This window comes from Petromyzon marinus, chromosome 74, assembly GCF_048934315.1.
Source record: "Petromyzon marinus isolate PM22_M1 ecotype Great Lakes invasive population chromosome 74, UKy_Petmar_22M1.pri1.0, whole genome shotgun sequence".
NCBI lineage: Eukaryota > Metazoa > Chordata > Hyperoartia > Petromyzontiformes > Petromyzontidae > Petromyzon > Petromyzon marinus.
This window is the reverse complement of record NC_133740.1, coordinates 9,336,265-9,355,930: the sequence shown is the minus strand read 5'-3', so window position 1 is coordinate 9,355,930 and position 19,666 is coordinate 9,336,265. Positions and strand designations below refer to the sequence as shown.

The following is a 19,666-nucleotide window of genomic DNA, read 5'->3' as shown; positions in this document are numbered from 1 at the left end:
ATGGGGCCACCATGTTTTGGGGCGGCTATCATTTGCAGTAGCCAGGTCGCTTGGGAAAAATAAGCGAATACCTCCATGGGGACGGGAATGGTTTAGTGTCGTATTTGTAACGTGTCCGTTTACCTTGCTTGTACTTTGCACTGCTATCGTGTGTTTTTTGTTGTAACGGTGTTTGCTGTTGTAACGTTCTTACCCCGTGCCACTACCGAACATCTTTGATAAAAGCGCTTCATAGCTAATCGGTTTTCCTCCTGCAGTAGTAAATACTGATTCTGATTCGTCAGAAACTGTGACACGAAGGCACTCCGGGTTTTCTACAGGTCCCACCACAGCAAAACGACCCCCTCTTTGAAGCGATGCCTTTAGCCTGGGCATTATTATTATTATTTGGGTGTCTGTGGTGAGAGAGAGTAAAGTACCAAACGGTTACCTACCAGAGTCATTGCTGTCTGGACTCTGGAAAGGCAAATATAAATGCGATCATTACAGACTGTCGACAACTAGAGGACACATTTCTCGATTATATTCAATTGCTGGTCGATGCTACCACCATCGCCACCACCGCCTCCGCCGCCACGCGCGCGCGCGCACTTACACACACAAGAAAAGGCCCTCAGAACATCAGGTGACAGAGCGCCCTCAAAGGGGAGGGGGGGGGGCGCATTTTACCCCACCCTCCACCCCCCGCTGCTGTTGCGAAGCAGCAAATGCGACGGGAACCGAAAGGGAGGGGGAAGGTTGGAAGGTGGAGGGTGAAGGAGGTTTGGGACCGCTCTTCAAGGTGGGGGGGGGGAAGAGATGAAACATCCTTTGGAACGAAACGCAAGCAAAGGAGTGCCCCCCCCCCCGCCGCCCCTCCTTTGCATTCCGATCATTGAAATTATGTTGGGTGACATGAATGTCCACATGATGTTATGGGGCCACTTTGTTGGGCGGCTATCATTTGCGGTAGCCAAGGTCGCTTGGGAAAAATAAGCAAATACCTCCGTGGGGGGTTTGTCTGGTAGGATGGGAATGTAATAATAGGGGTTTTTCCCCTTTTTTCTGGCAACAAAACTGAAACCTTTTTTACAAGGATTCATGTTACTGCATTAACCACAATACCTGGAGGTTTCAGTTTTGTTGCCAGAAAAAAGGGGGAAAACCCCTATTACATTTTGGAACTGGCAAAGGAGGTCTAATGATGAGGATGGGAATGGTTTAGTGTTGTATTTGTATGTGTCTGGGTGATTTGTTGACCTTCTTGCACTTTGTACTACTGTCATGTTTTTGTAACTGTGTTGTAACATTCTAACCCCGTGGCCATGCTGGACATTTGTGAAAAAGAGCTTTATAGTTCATTCGTTTCTTAATCCGCTTGTCCTGATGAGGGTCGCGGCAGCAGCATGTTGAGTAGTGGCGGTCCAGACCTCCCTTTCCCTGGCGACAGACTCCAGCACTATACTACACTACTATACACTACTAAACTATACACTACTATACACAGACTCTAGCTCTTCCTGGGGAAAACCCAGGCATTCCCAGGCCAGCCGAGCGACATCGTCCCGCCTGCGTGTCCTAGGCCGGCCCCGGGGTCTTCGACCCAGTGAGACGTGCTGCCCAGTAGAGTTCCCGGGAGAGTCTATCAGGGGGCATCCTTACCGGGTGCCCGAACCACCTCAACTGGCTCCTTTCTATCCGGAGGAGCAGCGGCTCCACTCTGATGCTCTCCCCGATTACCGAGCTCCTCACCCGATCACGAAGAGTGAGCCCGCAACCCTGCAGAGAAACCAAATTTCGGCCCCTTGTATAGCCACGATCTCATCCTTTCGGTCATTACCCAAAGCTCATGACCATAGGTGAGGGTGGGAACGTAGACTGACCTGTAAACTGCGAGCTTTGTTCGAGAACTCAGTTCCCGCTTCACTGCCACGGAACGGTACAGTATCCGCAACACTGCGGACGCCGCAACGATCCGCCGGCCGATCTCCCACTCCCACTTACGATCACTCACGAAAGAGAAAGAGGTACGTACTTAAACGCCTCCACTAAGGGCAGCTGTTCCCCCCTCAACCTGGAGAGAACAATTCACCGTATGCCGTGAGTGAACCGTGATCTCAGATTTGGAGGTGCTGATCCTCATCCCAGCCGCTGCACACTCGGCATCAAACCGTTCAAGTGCACCCTGGAGATCACAGACTGACAGGGCAAAGAGGACGACGTCATCTGCAGAACGCAGCGACGCCCTCTCCATGCCCCCATACTGGATACTCTCCATACCTCGGCTGCGCCTTGGTATCATGTCCATGAAAATCACAAACAGGAGTGGAGACAAGATGCACCCTTGGCGGAGTCCGACACCTACAGTGAACGACTTTGATTTAACACCAAGAATACAGACACAGCTCTAACTCCGGGAATCGAGGGACCGGATAGCAGACAAAAGCGGCACCGGTAGACCATACTCCCGCAGCACCTCCCACAAGACATCGCGGGGAACACGGTCATATGCCTTCTCCAAGTCTACAAAGCAGAGGTAGACTGGAGAAGCATACTCCCATGCCCCCTTAAATATCTGTGAGAGGGAAAAGAGCTGGTCCATTGTTCCACAACCATGACGGAATCCGCATTGTTCCTCCTGGATCTCAGACTCGACCATCGGACAAAGCCTTCTCTCCAGAACTCTGGCATAGGCTTTACCTGGGATCCTGAGGCATGTGATCCCCCTGTAGTTGGAGCACACCCTCTAGTCCCCTTCATTAAAAAATGGGAACCACAACCCCAGTTTGCCAATCCAGAGGTACTATACCCGCCTTCCATGCAACGTTAAAGAGGCGTGTGTGCCACGACACTCCTACACTGTCCAGTGCTTTCAACAACTATGGGCAAATCCCGTCCACCCCAGCACCCCTACCACTACAAAGACCCTTGACTGCCGCAGCAACTTCAGCAAGCGTAATGGGTCTGACCACCCCCCCCCCCCCCCAGCTGTTTCCAGGCCTGCCTTCTGAGAGGAGGGCATGTCCAGCGAGTTGAGGAGCTCCTCAAAGTGTTCCTTGCATCTCTCGACTATCTCTTTAGTTGAGCTCAATGTCATGCCACCACCCTTACGGAAAACACCCTGGGCCACATCCCGTCGACCCCTTCTAAGGCGTCGGATGGTTGCCACAACATCTTTGAGGCTGCCCGGTAGTCACTCTCCATGGCCTCTCCAAACTCCTCCCACGCCCCCCGAGGCTTTCACTTCAGCGACTGCTGCAGCTGCCACCCCTCTTGGCAGGCCGGTACCTCTCAATCGAGTTGCGAGACCTTTTGCCAAGCATAACTCAGAAAGCCTCCTTCTTCTTCACCTTGACAGCTTCCCTCACCACTGGTGTACACCAGGGTTACCGCCATGACAGGCCTCAACTACCTTCAGAGGCCATAGATTTTCGCAGCTGCATCCACAATCGAGGTCCTGAACATCGTCAACTCAGACTCAATGTCCATCACCTCCCCTTGAGTGCTGGAAAAAATTTCCCCGGAGGTGGAAGTTGAAATCATTCTGCACTCGGTCTTCCGCCAGATGTTCCCAGAAAACCCACACTCTTCGTTTCGGCCGTCCACGTCTGTCTGGTCGATGCCCCAAGCATCAGATCCAACTTGCCACCACCAGGTGGTGATGAGTTGAGAGCTCTGCCCCTCTCTTCACCCAAGCGTCCAGAGCAATCATTGACCCTCGCCCTAAGGTGGTCTGGTACCAAGCACACTTATGAGCATCCTTGTGTTAGAACACGGTGTTTGCCATTGACATTCCGTGACTCGCACAGAATTCCAATGACATCTCACTGTTTGGGTTCAGATCGGGGGGGGGGGGGGGGCATTCATCACAATCACACCTCTGCAGGTATTTCCATTCTTTCCCACTTAAGCATTGAAGTTGCATAGTAAGACTATGGAATCGATAGGCAGCACGCTATCAAGCACCTCACCCACCATCTTCAAGATGACCGAATACTCTGAACTGCTGTTTGGTGCATAAGAACAGACAACAGTCAGAGTTTTCCTTTCTGAGACCCGAAGTCTCGTTAAGGCGACCCTCTCATCCACTGCGACAAACACCTGCCCGGGACCTCTCACCATGGGTTTCTCCGAAATAGTTGAGAGAGACCACCACCGATCGAGAAATTTGGTTCCAGTGCCAATGATGTGTGCGGAGGTGAGACCGACTATACCTAGTCGGTATCTTTCCACCTCGTCCACGAGCCAGCAGTGTCCATCGCCAAGGTCCAGTCCATCTGAGACCATCCCTCTCCCTTCCACACATCGGCATCGTGAACCCGGCCCCTCACCCTTTGTCCTGCGGATGGTGTGGGCCCCACGGGATGGCGCCACGTGTTCATTTCGGGTTGGGCCCGACCGAATTACGTGGGGGTCACCCGGCCACTGGACACTTGCCGGTGAACGCCACCCCCAGGTCTGGCTCCGGGGGGGTGGGGGGGGGTGGAGAGGGGGTGTCCTGGTATACCTTGTCTAATGTGTATATTTTTGACCATACCTAAATAAATATTATAATTCTGAGAGGGAGGGGACGGGTGTGGGGAAGTGGGGGGGTCATGCGTGGGGTGGTCGTGCATGAAGGAGGTTGGCTACCACCCTCGATGGCGGGGGGTGACGAGAGAGAGAGATGAGCAATCGTTTGGAGCGAGACGCAGATGAAGGAGCGGGTCCCCGCTCTTCCCCCATCTCGAATGCCACAAATCTTAAATTAGCAAATCCGCAGTGAGGGGTGGTGGGAGGGGGTTGATCTGACGAACTGGGGGTTCCAAAAAAGGAGGCTGTGCAATCAAAGGTGTCGTCCCAGCTGTTGGGGGTTTTTTTCGTCTTTCCCTCCTTCCCTCCCATCGCTACAAAGCGACGGCCACGGCCGAGAGTCGGTGCCGGTGCTGGGACTCACGGGAGACACAGCGACGGAAAAAACGTGGATGATGATAAGGGGTGAGGGGGCGGCGGAGGGGGGGTGGGGGAGAAACGTGGTTCCCAGATGCACAAAGCAGCCTAATGTTCTGAGGGCTTTCGACATTACACACCGAGTTACCCTTGGCACACAAAGGCACGAGCGGAACACAATAGGGCTAATAACACCACAGGAGCCCAGCCAGCCAGCGAGTGAACACGGGGGAACGAGAGCCAACCAGCCAGCTGAAGGGAGTGAACACAGTACGGAAGGAAAACAACAACAAAAAAAACACAGCAAACCAGTCAGCGAGACAGCACGGTAACACAGCACAGCACGCATCAGCAGAGTGAAGGCCAAGTAAATCACGACACTGAACCCACGTCACAACGGCCAGCCAGACACTGAACACGGTGGGCGAGCGAGAGGGCCGCGCGCGACGGTGGCGACGGTGGCGACGACGACGACGAGGACGACGACGAACGCGTTCAGCAGATCGAGCCGGCGAATCCGACGCGGCGACAGAGAAGAGACGGGAAAGGCACAGCGAGAGCACGTGAGCGCCACAGCACACGGGACGCAGGAAACGGAGCCAAGCCAAGGAGCCAGCCAGGCCAGCCAGCCAGCCTGAGTGTGCCCGATGGCACGAGTCGGGTGAGTGTACGTGCCGCAAGCGAGTGCGTGAGGCTGGTGGGCATGGGGGGGGGGGGCGGGGGGTGGGTGGGGGGGGGTTGTGAGCACCACCGCACACGGGACGCAGTACGGAGCCAGCCAGAGTGTGTGCGATGGCATGAGTCGGGTGAGTGTATGTGCTGCAGCTAGTGCGTGAGGCTGGTGGGCATGGAGGGCGGTGGGGGGGGGGTCATGGTATACACACCAACACATACGCAAGCCTTCCCCAGGCCACGCCGTAAAACGCCCCCCCCCCTCCCATTGCCCCCCCCCCACCCCCCACCCTCCACCAAGTTTACGATGGGCAATTTAGCACGTAGGTTTGATCCAGGCACTCGTTAATGCAAGCGTGGTATTCCAGGTTAGGCCACGTGTTGATCGCTTTGCATATCATGATTTCGCAACGCACTATGGCGGGAATCTTCAACTCCCAGAGGTGCCCGCCAGAGCGGGCAACTCTGCAGGCATCTTCAACTCCTGAGGATGCCCACAGTGGCGGGCAAATCTTGCAGGCATCTTCAACTCCTGAGGATGGCAACAGTAGCGGCCAAATCCTGCAGGCATCTTCAACTCCTGAGGATACCCACAGTAGTGGGCAAATCCTGCAGGCATCTTCAACTCCTGAGGATGCCCACAGTAGCGGGCAAATCCTGCAGGCATCTTCAACTCCTGAGGATGCCAACAGTAGCGGCCAAATCCTGCAGGCATCTTCAACTCCTGAGGATGCCCACAGCAGTGGGCAAATCCTGCAAGCATCTTCAACTCCTGAGGATGCAAACAGTAGTGGGCAAATCTTGCAGGCATCTTAAACTCCTGAGGATGCCCACAGTAGCGGGCAAATCTTGAAGGCATCTTCAACTCCTGAGGATGCCTAAGGTCGTGGGAAAATCTTGCAGGCATCTTCAACTCCTGAGGATGCCCACAGATACGGGCAAATCTTGCAGACATCTTCGACTCCTGAGGATGCCCACAGTAGCGGGCAAATCCTGCAGGCATCTTCAACTCCTGACGATGCCCACAGTAGCGGGCAAATCCTGCAGGCATCTTCAACTCCTGAGGATGCCAAAAGTAGCAGGCAAAACCCTGCAGGCATCTTCAACTCCTGAGGCCCACAGTAGCGGGCAAATCCTGCAGACATCTTCAACTCCTGAGGATGCCCACAGTGGCGGGCAAATCCTGCAGGCATCTTCAACTCCTGAGGATGCCCACAGTAGTGGGCAAATCCTGCAGGCATCTTCAACTCCTGAAGATGCCAACAGTAGCGGGCAAATCCTGCAGGCATCTTCAACTCCTGAGGATGCCCACAGTGGCGGGCAAATCCTGCAGGCATCTTCAACTCCTGAAGATGCCAACAGTAGCGGGCAAATCCTGCAGTTATCTTCAACTCCTGAAGATGCACAGTGGCGGCCAAATCCTGGAGGCATCTTCAACTCCTGAGGATGCCCACAGATGCGGGCAAATCCTGCAGGCATCTTCAACTCCTGAAGATGCCAAAAGTAGCGGGCAAATCTTGCAGGCATCTTCAACTCCTGATGATGCCAACAGTAGCGGGCAAATCCTGCAGGCATCTTCAACTCCTGAGGATGCCAACAGTAGCGGGCAAATATTGCAGGCATCTTCAACTCCTGAGGATGCCAACAGTAGCGGGCAAATCCTGCAGGCATCTTCAACTCCTGAGGATGCCTAAGGTCGTGGGAAAATCTTGCAGGCATCTTCAACTCCTAAGGATGCCCGCTGTTGTGGGCAAATCCTGCAGGCATCTTCAACTCCTGAGGATGCCCACAGTAGCGGGCAAATCTTGCAGACATCTTCAACTCCTGAAGATGTCCACAGTAGCAGGCAAATCCTGAGGATGCCCGCTTCAGAGTGCTGTACAGTTACGTTTTTTTTTAAACCTCCAGTTTATCTAACATATTAGATGGACTAAGTAGGTTTCTTAATGGGAGAATCTCAGCGGCCATAGCGCAAGAGCTCCGAAGCATTGTTTTGCCAAAAGCGTGGCTGACATAGGACCAAGCTGCAGTTTATCGGTCAAATATTTCGGTGATTTCTGAAAGGGTTCTTCGTTAGCAGTAATTAAACGAAACTAATTTTTTTTTTACCAGCTAAAGCCCACTGACCTATACATCTCTTTTTTTCAGAAGCGAACCTGGCCATCACAAACGATAGCTCAGAGAAGCCGCTTATCACCGGGTGCCAATTTATAACAGCCAAATACTCTAAGCGCGTGATGTCGATTTTGAACGCGGAGCTAAAACAAAAAAAATGGAGGACCCGGAGAAAAATCCACGCCACCACGGGCGACAGAGGGACACCAAAATCTCTAAATGCACAGCAGGCAGCGTCAGGGTCAGGATCGAACCCACAAACTACCTCGCATACCAGGCGAGGTAGTTAACATCTCGCCGTCCCTGCTAAGTCGTCGTCCTGCACTGTGCCGTCAGTTAGCCTGTTCGCACAATTGGGCCTCCGCTCCTCGCTCCAATTCCCCCGTGGTGGTGCAAAACGCCACCGATGGCAAACGTCTCGGGGGGGGGTGGGGGGGGAGGTGGGGGGGGGGGGTGGACCTTCATAATCTCATCGCTCCGCGAGACTCGGAAACGTCTCGCCTCCGCAATAACGTTGAGACGGCGGGACAACGACACGTCCCGAGCGACATCTCGCGATGGTCGCAAGAACTGAGTAACCGTCCTTAAAAGGTTCCCCCACCCCCCCCCCCCCCCACCTCTTTTTGCAACGCGTGGCAAACGTCTGAAGTTGTCTACGAGAAACATTTATTCCCACCACCCACCCACCCACCCAAACCCGCCACGACACAAGGCTACCGGGGGACCGTCATGTGACGCGACGGGTCATGTGACGCGACGGGTCATGTGACGCGACGGGTCATGTGACGCGACGGGTCATGTGACGCGACGGGTCATGTGACGCGACGGGTCACGTGACGCGACGGGTCACGTGACGCGACGGGTCACGTGACGCGACGGGTCACGTGACGCGACGGGTCACGTGACGCGACGGGTCACGTGACGCGACGGGTCACGCCCGATTTTTAGATCGTGGCTCTTGGCGGACGCCGGTTTTGTCAGTCGTGAAAATGCCGCAGCCAATGCACGCGCCGGGAGGAATTGGGGGAGGGGGGTGGCGGGGGGTGGCGAGCCACCGCCACCGCTGATGACGACGGCGGCGACGGAAAAGACTCCCGGATGCGACCGCCGCCTGCGTTTGAGTGCGGAAGCTTGTGTTTGGTTTTTTTTTTCCCCCATGCTGCAAAGCAAAAAGCGGAGGAGGCGTGGGGGTAACGGCACACAACAGCAGCAGCAGCAGCGGGCAGGAGCAGTAACCAGACAGCGGGCTGCTGCACACACACACACAGCAGGAGAGCAAGAGAGCGAGAGAGCGAGAGCATCCGTTCAGCAGAACCTTTACGGTTATCCAATCAGCAGATCCGAATAGTTTTTTTTTGTTGCTGGTTAAAAGGGGTTTTGAGCAACAACAACAACAACAAAAAAAAAGCGAGGCTCCCACCTGGCAAAAACTGAATCGCAGCGCGAGTAGGGCTTAATTTCCCAGCGAATATTTGTTTTTGCCAGAGTCGCTGACAGACTTAGGGGGAAGGTGGCAGGTACCCTGGCGAAGACGCCACAGCGCAAAGCGAGCGAGATTTTTTTTTGTTTACTGGGAACGCGATCTGCCGGTGGGTAGGTGGGTGGGAGGGGTGGCGGCGGTAAATATTGAACGAAAAATGAAGCCCAGATTGAGACACAGGTGCGCGCGCGCGCAACAGCGAGCAGCATGAGACGGTGAGTGGGGAGGGGGGTGAGGGGGACACACGCTGAGAATGTGGGCCCCCACGTGTTCAGGGCGTGCTTGGGGGGTGGGGGCCAAAGTACAGACGACGCTCTCTTGAGATTTCTCGTAGGGCCCGGCAAGAGGGATGCGATTGCGGCACGGTCGAGAATGTCGCGAGGTTAAAAAAAAACTATTTTTTTTTTAATCATAAATCAAAGTTAAATGTGTGGGGGGGGTGGCAGCAGCAGTGAGATGGTAACTCTCACTGTAATAAAGAGTGGTTGCTAGGAAAAATGTTATGACTCACACTGCACTAACCAATCAGCTGCCAGGAAGACAAAAACAAGTACCCCAATGTGACATGGCCGCCATGACGTCACGGTTATATGCACGTGTGTATGTCGAACTTATTTCGCACCGTATGTAGCCAACCGCGCTAATCGGAGGTGTACACCCGCCCACCCTGAAACTTGCAGACGCCTCGGAACGGGGAAAGGTTCATGTCATTCATTGTTACTTTTGTTATTCTTACATTATCAATAACTCCCTGACGTGATCAACCCGTATGCTTTTCTACTGTCTTCATGAACGCCCAATGCCGTGAATGCCTCACTCACTTGGAATTGTGATCCATCTTGCGGCGAGTCAAACTGTCGACATTACTATCAACGTCAAATATTGCAACTCTCTTATTCACTAGGAGTTATGAGAGAGCTTTATCGTGAAGCTAACTCATGACCTCACCACTAATGTCCAAATTGCCATGACTATTATTCTCTCGCGTATAAACATGATTCATGGAGTTTAACACGTAGTAGGCTTTAGCGACCAATATTATCCATAATAAAGGAGGAGGGGGCGGTTTGGTTAGATTGCGTACATATAAATGTGACGTCAAACCCGCTACCACCTGACACAGCCAATCATTAAGCTCTCTCACGTACACAAAACGTGCCATTTAGTTACTCGTTCAGCACACCGGTTGTGTGTTGCAGTGTAAACAGACAATACGACGTTTCGCTGGCGATTACAACCAGCTTCATCAGGCAAATTGGCCACAATTGGTGAAGAAGTCCTCCTGCTTCCGGTGTTAAATAGGAGTGGAAGGTGACGTCATCACTGTGAGGCCTATCAGGTGCCAAGACCAGAGTGGGGGGGGTTAATGTGGTCATATACGTTGCAATGGGTCGTGTTAATCTGATCATATGGAGTAACTAAAAACAAAACTTTCGTTGGGATAATTGAGGGAGATGGCCCAAAATCCCAATGTCGGGCCAACGAGCTGGGACCCATTGTGGGCACCGGATCCGGCTGCCTTCCCGTTTGTCCGTGGCTCGCTGCACAAATGAGACTGCGTACAAAAATGAGCACTGTTCGCTCAGAATTACGATGAATATTACCGTAGACCCCAGCTCATGACATTGCTACCAACGCCCGATATCGCATCACTCTTTATCTACGTGGAGTCACGATAAATCTTATCGCAGAACCCAGCTGCTTAACGACATTGCTACGAACGCCCTAACATCGCATCACCCATTATCGACTTGGAGTCACGATAAATCTTATCGTAGAACCCAGCTTACATAACGACATTGCTACCAACGCCCCAACATCGCATCGCCCATTATCGACTTGGAGTCATGAGAAAAGTTAACGTAGAGCCCAGCTTACATAACGACACTGCTACCAACGCCCCAACATTACACCACTCTTTATCTACTTGGAGTAATGAGAAAACCTATCATAGAACCAAGCCTGCTTAATGACTTTGCTTCCAATGCCCCAACATCGCACCACTTTTTATCTACTTGGAGTTGCGAGAAAACTTACCTTACAACCCAGCTTACTAAATGACATTGCTACCAATGCCCCAACATCGCACCACTCTTTAGCTACTTGGAGTCATGAGAAAACGTAGCATAGAACCCACCTTTAAGGACAATGCTGCCAACGCCCCCAACATCGCAACCACTCTGTAAACCTGCTTGGCATTACGAGAAATCTCATCGTAAGAAAAAAACTCAACCGAAGGCATTTTCACGACGTCACGGCGACGTCACAAGCCATTCTGTACTCTGACCCCCGCGACGTCATTCTGATTTCGCCGATTTGTTGAATCCGATTTGAAAGCGAGGTGGGAGTTGGGGAGGGGGGCGGCGGAGGTGCTGGGAGTGTGGAGGATGGGGTGGGGGAGAGAGGAGTTTGGGGGGGGGGGTGCGTGCGGGGGATGGAGGAGGAGGAGGAGGGGGGGGAGGAGGAGGGAGACATAGCGGCACTGGCTGAAGCGGCTGTGCGTGCGCGGGTACTTTGGCTTTAGCGCCTCCAATGGGCCAGGCCCGGGCCTCCCCAACAGCGCCACTCAAGCCTGGAGGCAAACAGGCAACACGGTCAAAAAAAAACCGTCCGCAATCCGGCCCCACTGCTGATACTGCTGCTGCTGCTGGCGGTGCTGCTGTTGCTGCTGCTGGTGGAGGAGGTGGTGGTGTATGATGAGAGGGAGGGAGAAAGGCGAGTGGGGGGGGAACCGTTAGTGCAGCAGTTCTCAAAGCCTTTCAGGGGGAGAGGGAACGGGAATGGGGGAGGAGGAGGGGGGGGGGCAGGTCAGGGCAAGGCTGTGGCATGGAGACCGTGCAGGATGAACCATGTCTAACGTGCGCAGGGGGACGTCTGTGCCGTTGTGCAGGTGACAAAACACGCCTTTGACAACGCAGCACAATAGTCAACAACAAGTAATAACGACGACGAAGACGACGACTTTTCAATTGGCAGCGTCGTTTTCCTTCAAAAGACGAGGCGTGCATTGCATCACGTGGGGGGGGGGGGGCATTCCTCCCCCTCCCCAACAACTTCTAACCCTCAGTGGCAGCTGTCCCTGTGCAGCACGAGGGGGGTCGATGTACGGTGCGAAAGAAGTCCGACGTACATGTATATGTATACTCACTGCGACACAATTACAACCGCCATTCGCCACTAAGCGGCGGTGACGTCACCGCGGCGCCTGTGCCAGGCCAGGTGCACTTTGAGGCCACGTGTCGAAGGCTCGCTGACAAGGAGGTCACGGGATAGACCCAGGTGCCATGGGTTGGCTGGCTGAGATGACTGGTACTGTAGATGCACCAGCTGTATCCCCTACTGTGCCAACTTACCACCAGCACTTACTATATTGGAAACTCATATAGATTGAAATCTCATTTCCTTAGAACTCGTTTTGTGTTTAGTTTGTTCTCCTTCCCCCCAAACCTCCAAAGAGCGCGGTTGGCTATACATGTGGTGCGACAGAAGTTCAACCAACACCACCACCACCACCAGACAACCACCACCATCACTACCACAGCCAACACCAACACCACCACCAGCAGATACTGGATTGAGAACTAATTTCTTTAGGACTGCTTGTTGTTGCTGTGTTCAGTTTGTCGTCCTTCCCTTGGACCTCCGATTAGCGCGGTTGGCTATACATACGGTATGAAAGACGTTCAACGTACACACACACACATTCACATACATGATCGTGTTTTGTTGGCTAGGTAGGCGGAAGATGGAGGTGGGTGAAGGGGGAAGGGCTGTGGGTTCGTGGGTAACCGATGATGGTCCTGATTGGTTGGGTGGGTGGGATGAGGGGATAGTGGGTAACGGATGATGGTCCTGATTGGTTGGGTGGTTGGGTGGGTGGGGTGGAGGATCGTGGGTAACTGGTAATGGCCCTGATTGGTTGTGTGGGTGGGTGGGGCTGAGGGAATGCGGGAAACCGCTCATGGTCCTGATTGGTTGGATGGTTGGATAGTTGGGTGGGGTAGGGGATCGTGAGTAACTGATGATGGTCCTGATTGGTTGTGTGGGTGGGTGGGGCATGAGGGAACGCGGGAAACTGCTCATGGTCCTGATTGGTTGGATGATTGGATAGTTGGGTGGGGTAGGGGATCGTGAGTAACTGATGATGGTCCTGATTGGTTGTGTGGGTGGGTGGGGTGGAGGATCGTGGGTAACTGGTAATGGCCCTGATTGGTTGTGTGGGTGGGTGGGGCTGAGGGAATGCGGGAAACCGCTCATGGTCCTGATTGGTTGGATGGTTGGATAGTTGGGTGGGGTAGGGGATCGTGAGTAACTGATGATGGTCCTGATTGGTTGTGTGGGTGGGTGGGGCATGAGGGAACGCGGGAAACTGCTCATGGTCCTGATTGGTTGGATGATTGGATAGTTGGGTGGGGTAGGGGATCGTGAGTAATTGATGATGGTCCTGATTGGTTGTGTGGGTGGGTGGGGTTGGGGGAACGCGGGAAACCGGTGATGGTCCTGATAGGTTGGGTGGGTGGGTGGGATGAGGGGATCGTGGGTAACTGATGATGGTCCTGATTGGTTGTGTGGGTGGGTGGGGTGAGGGGATCGTGGGTAACTGGTAATGGCCCTGATTGGTCGGGTGGGTAGAGGGGGTGCCGGGTTCGTGGTAGAGAGCAAACTCACGAACTCCAGACCCAGACAGGGGGGTTTGCAGGGCACCCGGGTCAGGAATTGAACCCAGGCCTCCTTCTGGCCCGCGCCGTGCGAGCGTCACCCTGGCCACGCACCCTGGCCGCTCGCCCTGACCGCTCACTGGCCACCCCCTGCCCACCCTGGCCACCTGCCCTGGCCTCCCGCTCTTGACCGCCCTGGCCACCCACCCTGGCCACACGCCCCGGCCTCCCCGCAGACCGCCCTGGCTACCTGCCCTGGCCTCCCGCCCTTGACCGCCCTGGCCACCCGCCCTGGCCACCCGCCCTTGACCGCCCTGGCCACCCGCCCTGGCCACCCGCCCTTGACCGCCCTGGCCACCCGCCCTGGCCACCCGCCCTGGCCACCCGCGCTGGCCACTCGCCCTGGCCACCCGCCCTTGACCGCCCTGGCCACCCGCCCTGGCTACCCGCCCTTGACCGCCCTGGCCACCCGCCCTGGCCACCCGCCCTTGACCGCCCTGGCCACCCGCCCTGGCCACCCGCCCTTGACCGCCCTGGCCACCCGCCCTGGCCACCCGCCCTTGACCGCCCTGGCCACCCGCCCTGGCCACCCGCCCTTGACCGCCCTGGCCACCCGCCCTGGCCACCCGCCCTGGCCACCCGCCCTTGACCGCCCTGGCCGAACACCGGCGGGCCGCTCGCGCACCTGGAGGTTCTTGCGCCACACGTTGACGGCGGCGAACGCCAGCTGCATCTGCTTGCGCCTCGCGTCCTTGTGCCTCTTGTAGGCGATCTCGATGAAGATGAGGAACATCCCCGCCACGATGCCCCCCGCCACCAGCATGAACACACCTTGGTTGGGGGTGGGGTGGGGGGGGGGGCGGAGGGGGCAAGCGATCGATGTGCCGCTGCTGCGCTGTTGGCGGTGGTTGGTGGTGGTTGGTGGTGGCGCAGGAAAATTCGTCACGGTCCGTGGTCGATAGCAACACCGCGCGTGGGGGTAGGGAGAGGGGGGATGTAGGGAGGGGGGATAGGGAGGGGGGGTAGGGAGGGGGGGTAGGGAGGGGGGGATAGGGAAGGGGGGTAGGGAGAGGGGGTTGTAGGGAGGGGGGATAGGGAGGGGGGATAGGGAGGGGGGGATAGGTAGGGGGCGTTATGGAAGGGGGGGATAGGGAAGGGGGGTAGGGAGAGGGGGTTGTAGGGAGGGGGGATAGGGAGGGGGGGATAGGTAGGGGGGGGTTATGGAAGGGGGGATAGGGAGGGGGGATATGGAGGGGGGGATAGGGAGGGGGGATAGGGAAGGGGGGATAGGGAGGGGGGATAGGGAAGGGGGGATGGGGGGGTATGAAGGGGGGATAGGGAGGAAGGATAGGAAGGAGGTAGGGATAGGGAGGAGGGGGGGGATAGGTAGGGGAGGATGTGGAAGGGTCTTCACCCAGCAGTGGATAGCGCCTGGCTGTGCTCACCGGCCATGTTCTCGAAGGTGAGCGTGGCGGGCGAGTTGCTGCGTGAGTCACACTCCTGGTAGCGCACCCACGTGCGGTCCAGGTCCTCCATGAAGCCGCTCTCGTGGAAACTGCCTCGACCACAGCGTCAACCACAGCGTCAACCACAGCGTCAACCACAGCGTCAACCACAGCGTCAACCACAGCCTCGAACACAGCTTCAACCACAGCGTCAACCACAGCCTCGAACACAGCTTCAACCACAGCGTCGACCACAGCCTCGACCACAGCGTCAACCACAGCGTCAACCACAGCGTCAACCACAGCGTCGACCCACACCCAGACACACACCCGCCCCCCGCCGTGCCCACGTGGCGCTATGCAGCGGGGGCAGTGCCCACCTGAGGATGGACAGGGACACTTTCTGCTTCCAGGGGCTCTCCTTGCGCATGCCGATGCCGAACCCCGAGCGGAAGAACAGCTCCCCGGCAGTCACCAGGTCGCACTTCTGGGATGCCTCGAACTCCAGCACAGCTGAGTCCCAGATGAAGGCATGCAGGGTCCTGGGGGAATGGTGGGGGGGGTGGGGGGACGTGGTGGGGGGGCGTCGATTGTACGTGCGCACTCACTGGTACCCACGCCTGCTCACCCGGTCACACACGCCACACACCCACCCATACCCACTCACCCACCCACACTCACCCACCCACACTTACCCACTCACCCATATTGACCCACCCACCTACCCACTCACCCATCCACTCACGCACCCACTCACCCACTCACCCACCCACCCATTCACCCACCCACACTTACCCACACCCACCCCAAATCACCCACACTTTCCCACACACACCTACCCACACTCATGCACCCACACACATACACACACACGTGTGTGTGTCCGGCAAAACAACCCCCTACCTCCTCGCGGTGCCGGACGGGCAACGCTGTCATGGACAACGCTGTCATGGAGAGGCTGCCACTCCTCTATCGGGAGCTAGACCGGTACCGCCTGGATCTCTGTGGCATTCAGGAGGTCCGGTGGACCGGCTCTGGCTCCTGCCACCATGAGGGGTGGACAGTCCTCTTCTCGGGGAAGGAAACTGCCAATCAACAGGCTGTGACTCTTCTGAACAAAATAATAAAGGGGGTGTGGGAGTGTGGCGGTGAGGTGTGGGAAGCTGTAAGCCGCGGGATACTTTGGGCTCGCCTTCCCATCAACCGGAGGCGAGGAGTGGTGGTCGTGGTTACTTATGCCCCCACCGAAGATGCACATCCATGGAGGGATGCAGGCAAAGCCGATGAGCCAGATGCCTTCTATGACCTCCTGTCACAGGTACTGGCTAAAGTGGCCCCTCGGGATAGAGTCATCTTGTTGGGTGACTTCAATGCCCGAGTTGGTAATGATGCTGGCACCTGGTCTGGAGTGATTGGAAGGCATGGGCCAGATCAGCTCAATAACAACGGTAGGAGGCTGCTATATTTTTGTGCAGCCCATGGGCTCGTAATTACTAACACGCTGTTCCGGCATCGGCACATCCACACAACCTCATGGATGCATGCCGGGTCCAAGCAAGGACATCTGCTGGACTACATAGTGACGGACCAGCGGATGCGAGCCCATGTCCTTGACACCAGGACCTACCGTGGAGCTGATCTGTCCTCTGACCATCGACTAGTCATCTGTAAGATGCGCCTGCCATTCTTCCACTCCGGTGGTGGGTGGACACCCAGGACCCCATTCCAACCTAAGGTGTCCTGGTCTCAGCTAGCTGATGAAAGTTGCAAGCGAGAATTTCATCATCGCTGGTGGCTGGGGTTGGCATCGTCACCCACTCCTCCTGATGTCGAGGGTAAATGGGCGAGGTTTAGGACTGTGACTCATGCAGACGCAATGGCTGCTTTGGGTACGTGGTCCAGACCTCCACAGAGACCCTGGCTGGCAGAGCAGGTGTTCAGGATGGTTGAGAAAAAGCGACAGGCCAACTATAATCGTCTACAGCATCCAACGTCAGAGAATGCAGAGGCTTATCACAGCCTTCGCTCGGAGGTTCGGAGAGCGGTGAGGCGCTGCAAGAATGGGTGGTGGTCGCGGGTTGCTGAGGAGATGGAGTCTGCCTCAGTGGCCTGCGATCACGAATCCCTATTTAACTCCATCAAAAAAGTAACCTGCAGCGCTACACCTATTACCATCATTAGAGGAAAAAACGGTGATCCAATCTCCGACCCCGAGGAACAGGTTTGCATATTTGTTGAGCATTTCTGTGAGGTCCTGGGGGAGGGGAAATCCCTCAGCCAGGAAAACATCGTGGCACAAAGTGGGGATGACCCTGCTGAGGCTGCGGTGCCTCAAATATTGGAAGAAGTCACCCCCTGTGAGTGGCTGGCTGAGGTGCCATCTGTTGAGGATGTACTGAAGGCGATCTAGAGTCTGAGACCAGGAAAGGCACCGGGCAGAGATGATCTCCCAAGCGAAATGCTCAGGGAGGGTGGCGTTTGTGCACAGACTGCCATACATGACATCATAACAACAGTCTGGACCACTGTGTTCTGCTGGATTGGAAGGATTTCCTGGTGGTCCCCCTCTTTAAGAAGGGGACCGCACAGACTGTAACAACTACAGGGGCATCTCACTCCTCAGTGTGCCAGGAAAGGTCCTGGCAAGGATTATTCAACATCGCCTTGCTAGGCACGCTGAGGAGAGGCTTGTGGAGCCCCAATGCGGTTTCAGCAAAGGGCGGTCATGCACAGATGCCATATTTTCTGTCCGTCTGCTACAGCAGAGGTGTAGGGAATTCCAACAAGACCTACATCTCTGCTTTATTGACCTGATCAAGGCCTATGATACCATCAGTAGGCCTGGGCTCTGGGTCGTTCTTCGTGCTTTTGGAGTACCTGACCCTCTGCTCACGATCATTAAGGACCTTCATGATGGTGAGCGGGCCCGGGTAAAACTACGTGGCCGGGAGTCAGAGCCATTCCCTGTACACCTTTGGGTGCGACAGGGATGTCCTCTGGCTCCCACATTATTTAACATCTATTTTGACCACGTAGTTCGTGAAGCCTTCAATAGCTGTACCGGGGGAATCTCCATATGGTACAGATATAATGGGAGGCTAATCGATGCCCGGGTGCGGTCAAGGGATGGCTCCCTATTGCTCAACCACGTTATGTTTGCCGATGATTTGGTAATTGCTGCTCAGTCAGAGGAGGAGTTGGAGACGCTGCTGCTGAGACTGGAGCGTGCCACTAAGAGATGGGGCCTTACCATCAGCCCCACCAAAACTAAGCACCTGCCTGGGTATTTTGTACCATCGGACACTCCACCCCCACAACTCCCAATCGGTGATGGGGCAGTTGTGGAGAGAGTGGAGAGTTTCCCATACCTGGGCAGTGTGCTTATGACTGGCTCCAGTTTAACAGCAGAGGTCTCACTCCGAATCAGTCGAGCGGCAATATCTTTTCATCGGTTGCATAACGCTGTGTGGAAGCTACCTGGTCTGTCGCTCCGCACTAAGCTTCAGGTCTTCTCGGCCACGGTCATTCCCTCCCTTCTCTACGCTTGCGAAACGTGGACCCCCCTAATGGAACATCTTCGCCGGTTAGAAACATTTAGGCTGGCCTGCCTACGATCCATCCTGGGTTTAACCAGACTGGATTGTATGAGGAGCTCACAAATCCTTGAAAGATCTGGGCAGGGTCCCATCGGTGAGCTCCTCCGGCAGGCAAGGCTGCGATGGCTGGGTCATGTAGCCCGCATGCCCAGCCACCGCATGCCGAAACAGCTTTTGTTTGGCCGGATTGAGGGGGCTAAGCGGGCGCGGCACGGGCTAGAGAAGAGATGGAGTGATGTGGTACGGGAGGACGTGGAGCTGAGTGGACTTGCCGATGACTGGTACCAGCGGTGTCAAGATCGGCCTCTGTGGAGGAGGCTCGTGAAGGACGCTACTGGGCAGTTGGAGGCAGTCGCCCTCCAACAACAACGGAGGGCGGAGGAGCGACGCTCAGAACAACGAGCGGAGCGCCGGGTGGCTAAAGCACAGCAGGTTGGCACAGTAGGGGGCACAGGTGGTGCATCAGCCAGTCATCTCAGTCAGTCGATCCGTGGCACCTGGGTCTGCCCCGTGACCTCCTGCCAGCGGGCGTTCGACACTTCACGTGGCCTCAGGGTGCACATTGCCTGGCACAAGCGTCGTGGTGACATCACCGCCACTTAGTGGCGAATGGCGGTTGTTGTTGTTGTTGTATGTGTGTGTGTATTTGTATGTATTTGTGTGTGTATGTGTGTGTGTATGTGTGTGTGTATGTGTGTGTATGTGTGTGTGTATGTGTGTGCATGTGTGTGTGTATGTGTGTGCATGTGTGTGTGTATGTGTGTGCATGTGTGTGTGTATGTGTGTGTATGT

The 19,666-nt window shown here is 55.6% G+C and overlaps 1 protein-coding gene across 1 annotated transcript in view; it reads right to left on the bottom strand.

The window, feature by feature from the left end:
- Positions 1–19,666, bottom strand: part of GRIN1 (glutamate ionotropic receptor NMDA type subunit 1) — an 87,250-nt gene that overhangs the window by 11,207 nt on the left and 56,377 nt on the right. The window contains exons 19-21 of the mRNA XM_076056098.1: positions 15,659–15,820; positions 15,279–15,388; positions 14,519–14,664 (exon numbers count right to left, since the gene is read on the bottom strand). Of these exons, the coding sequence (XP_075912213.1) occupies positions 14,519–14,664; positions 15,279–15,388; positions 15,659–15,820 (418 nt within the window). The remainder of the gene's footprint in view (positions 1–14,518; positions 14,665–15,278; positions 15,389–15,658; positions 15,821–19,666) is intronic.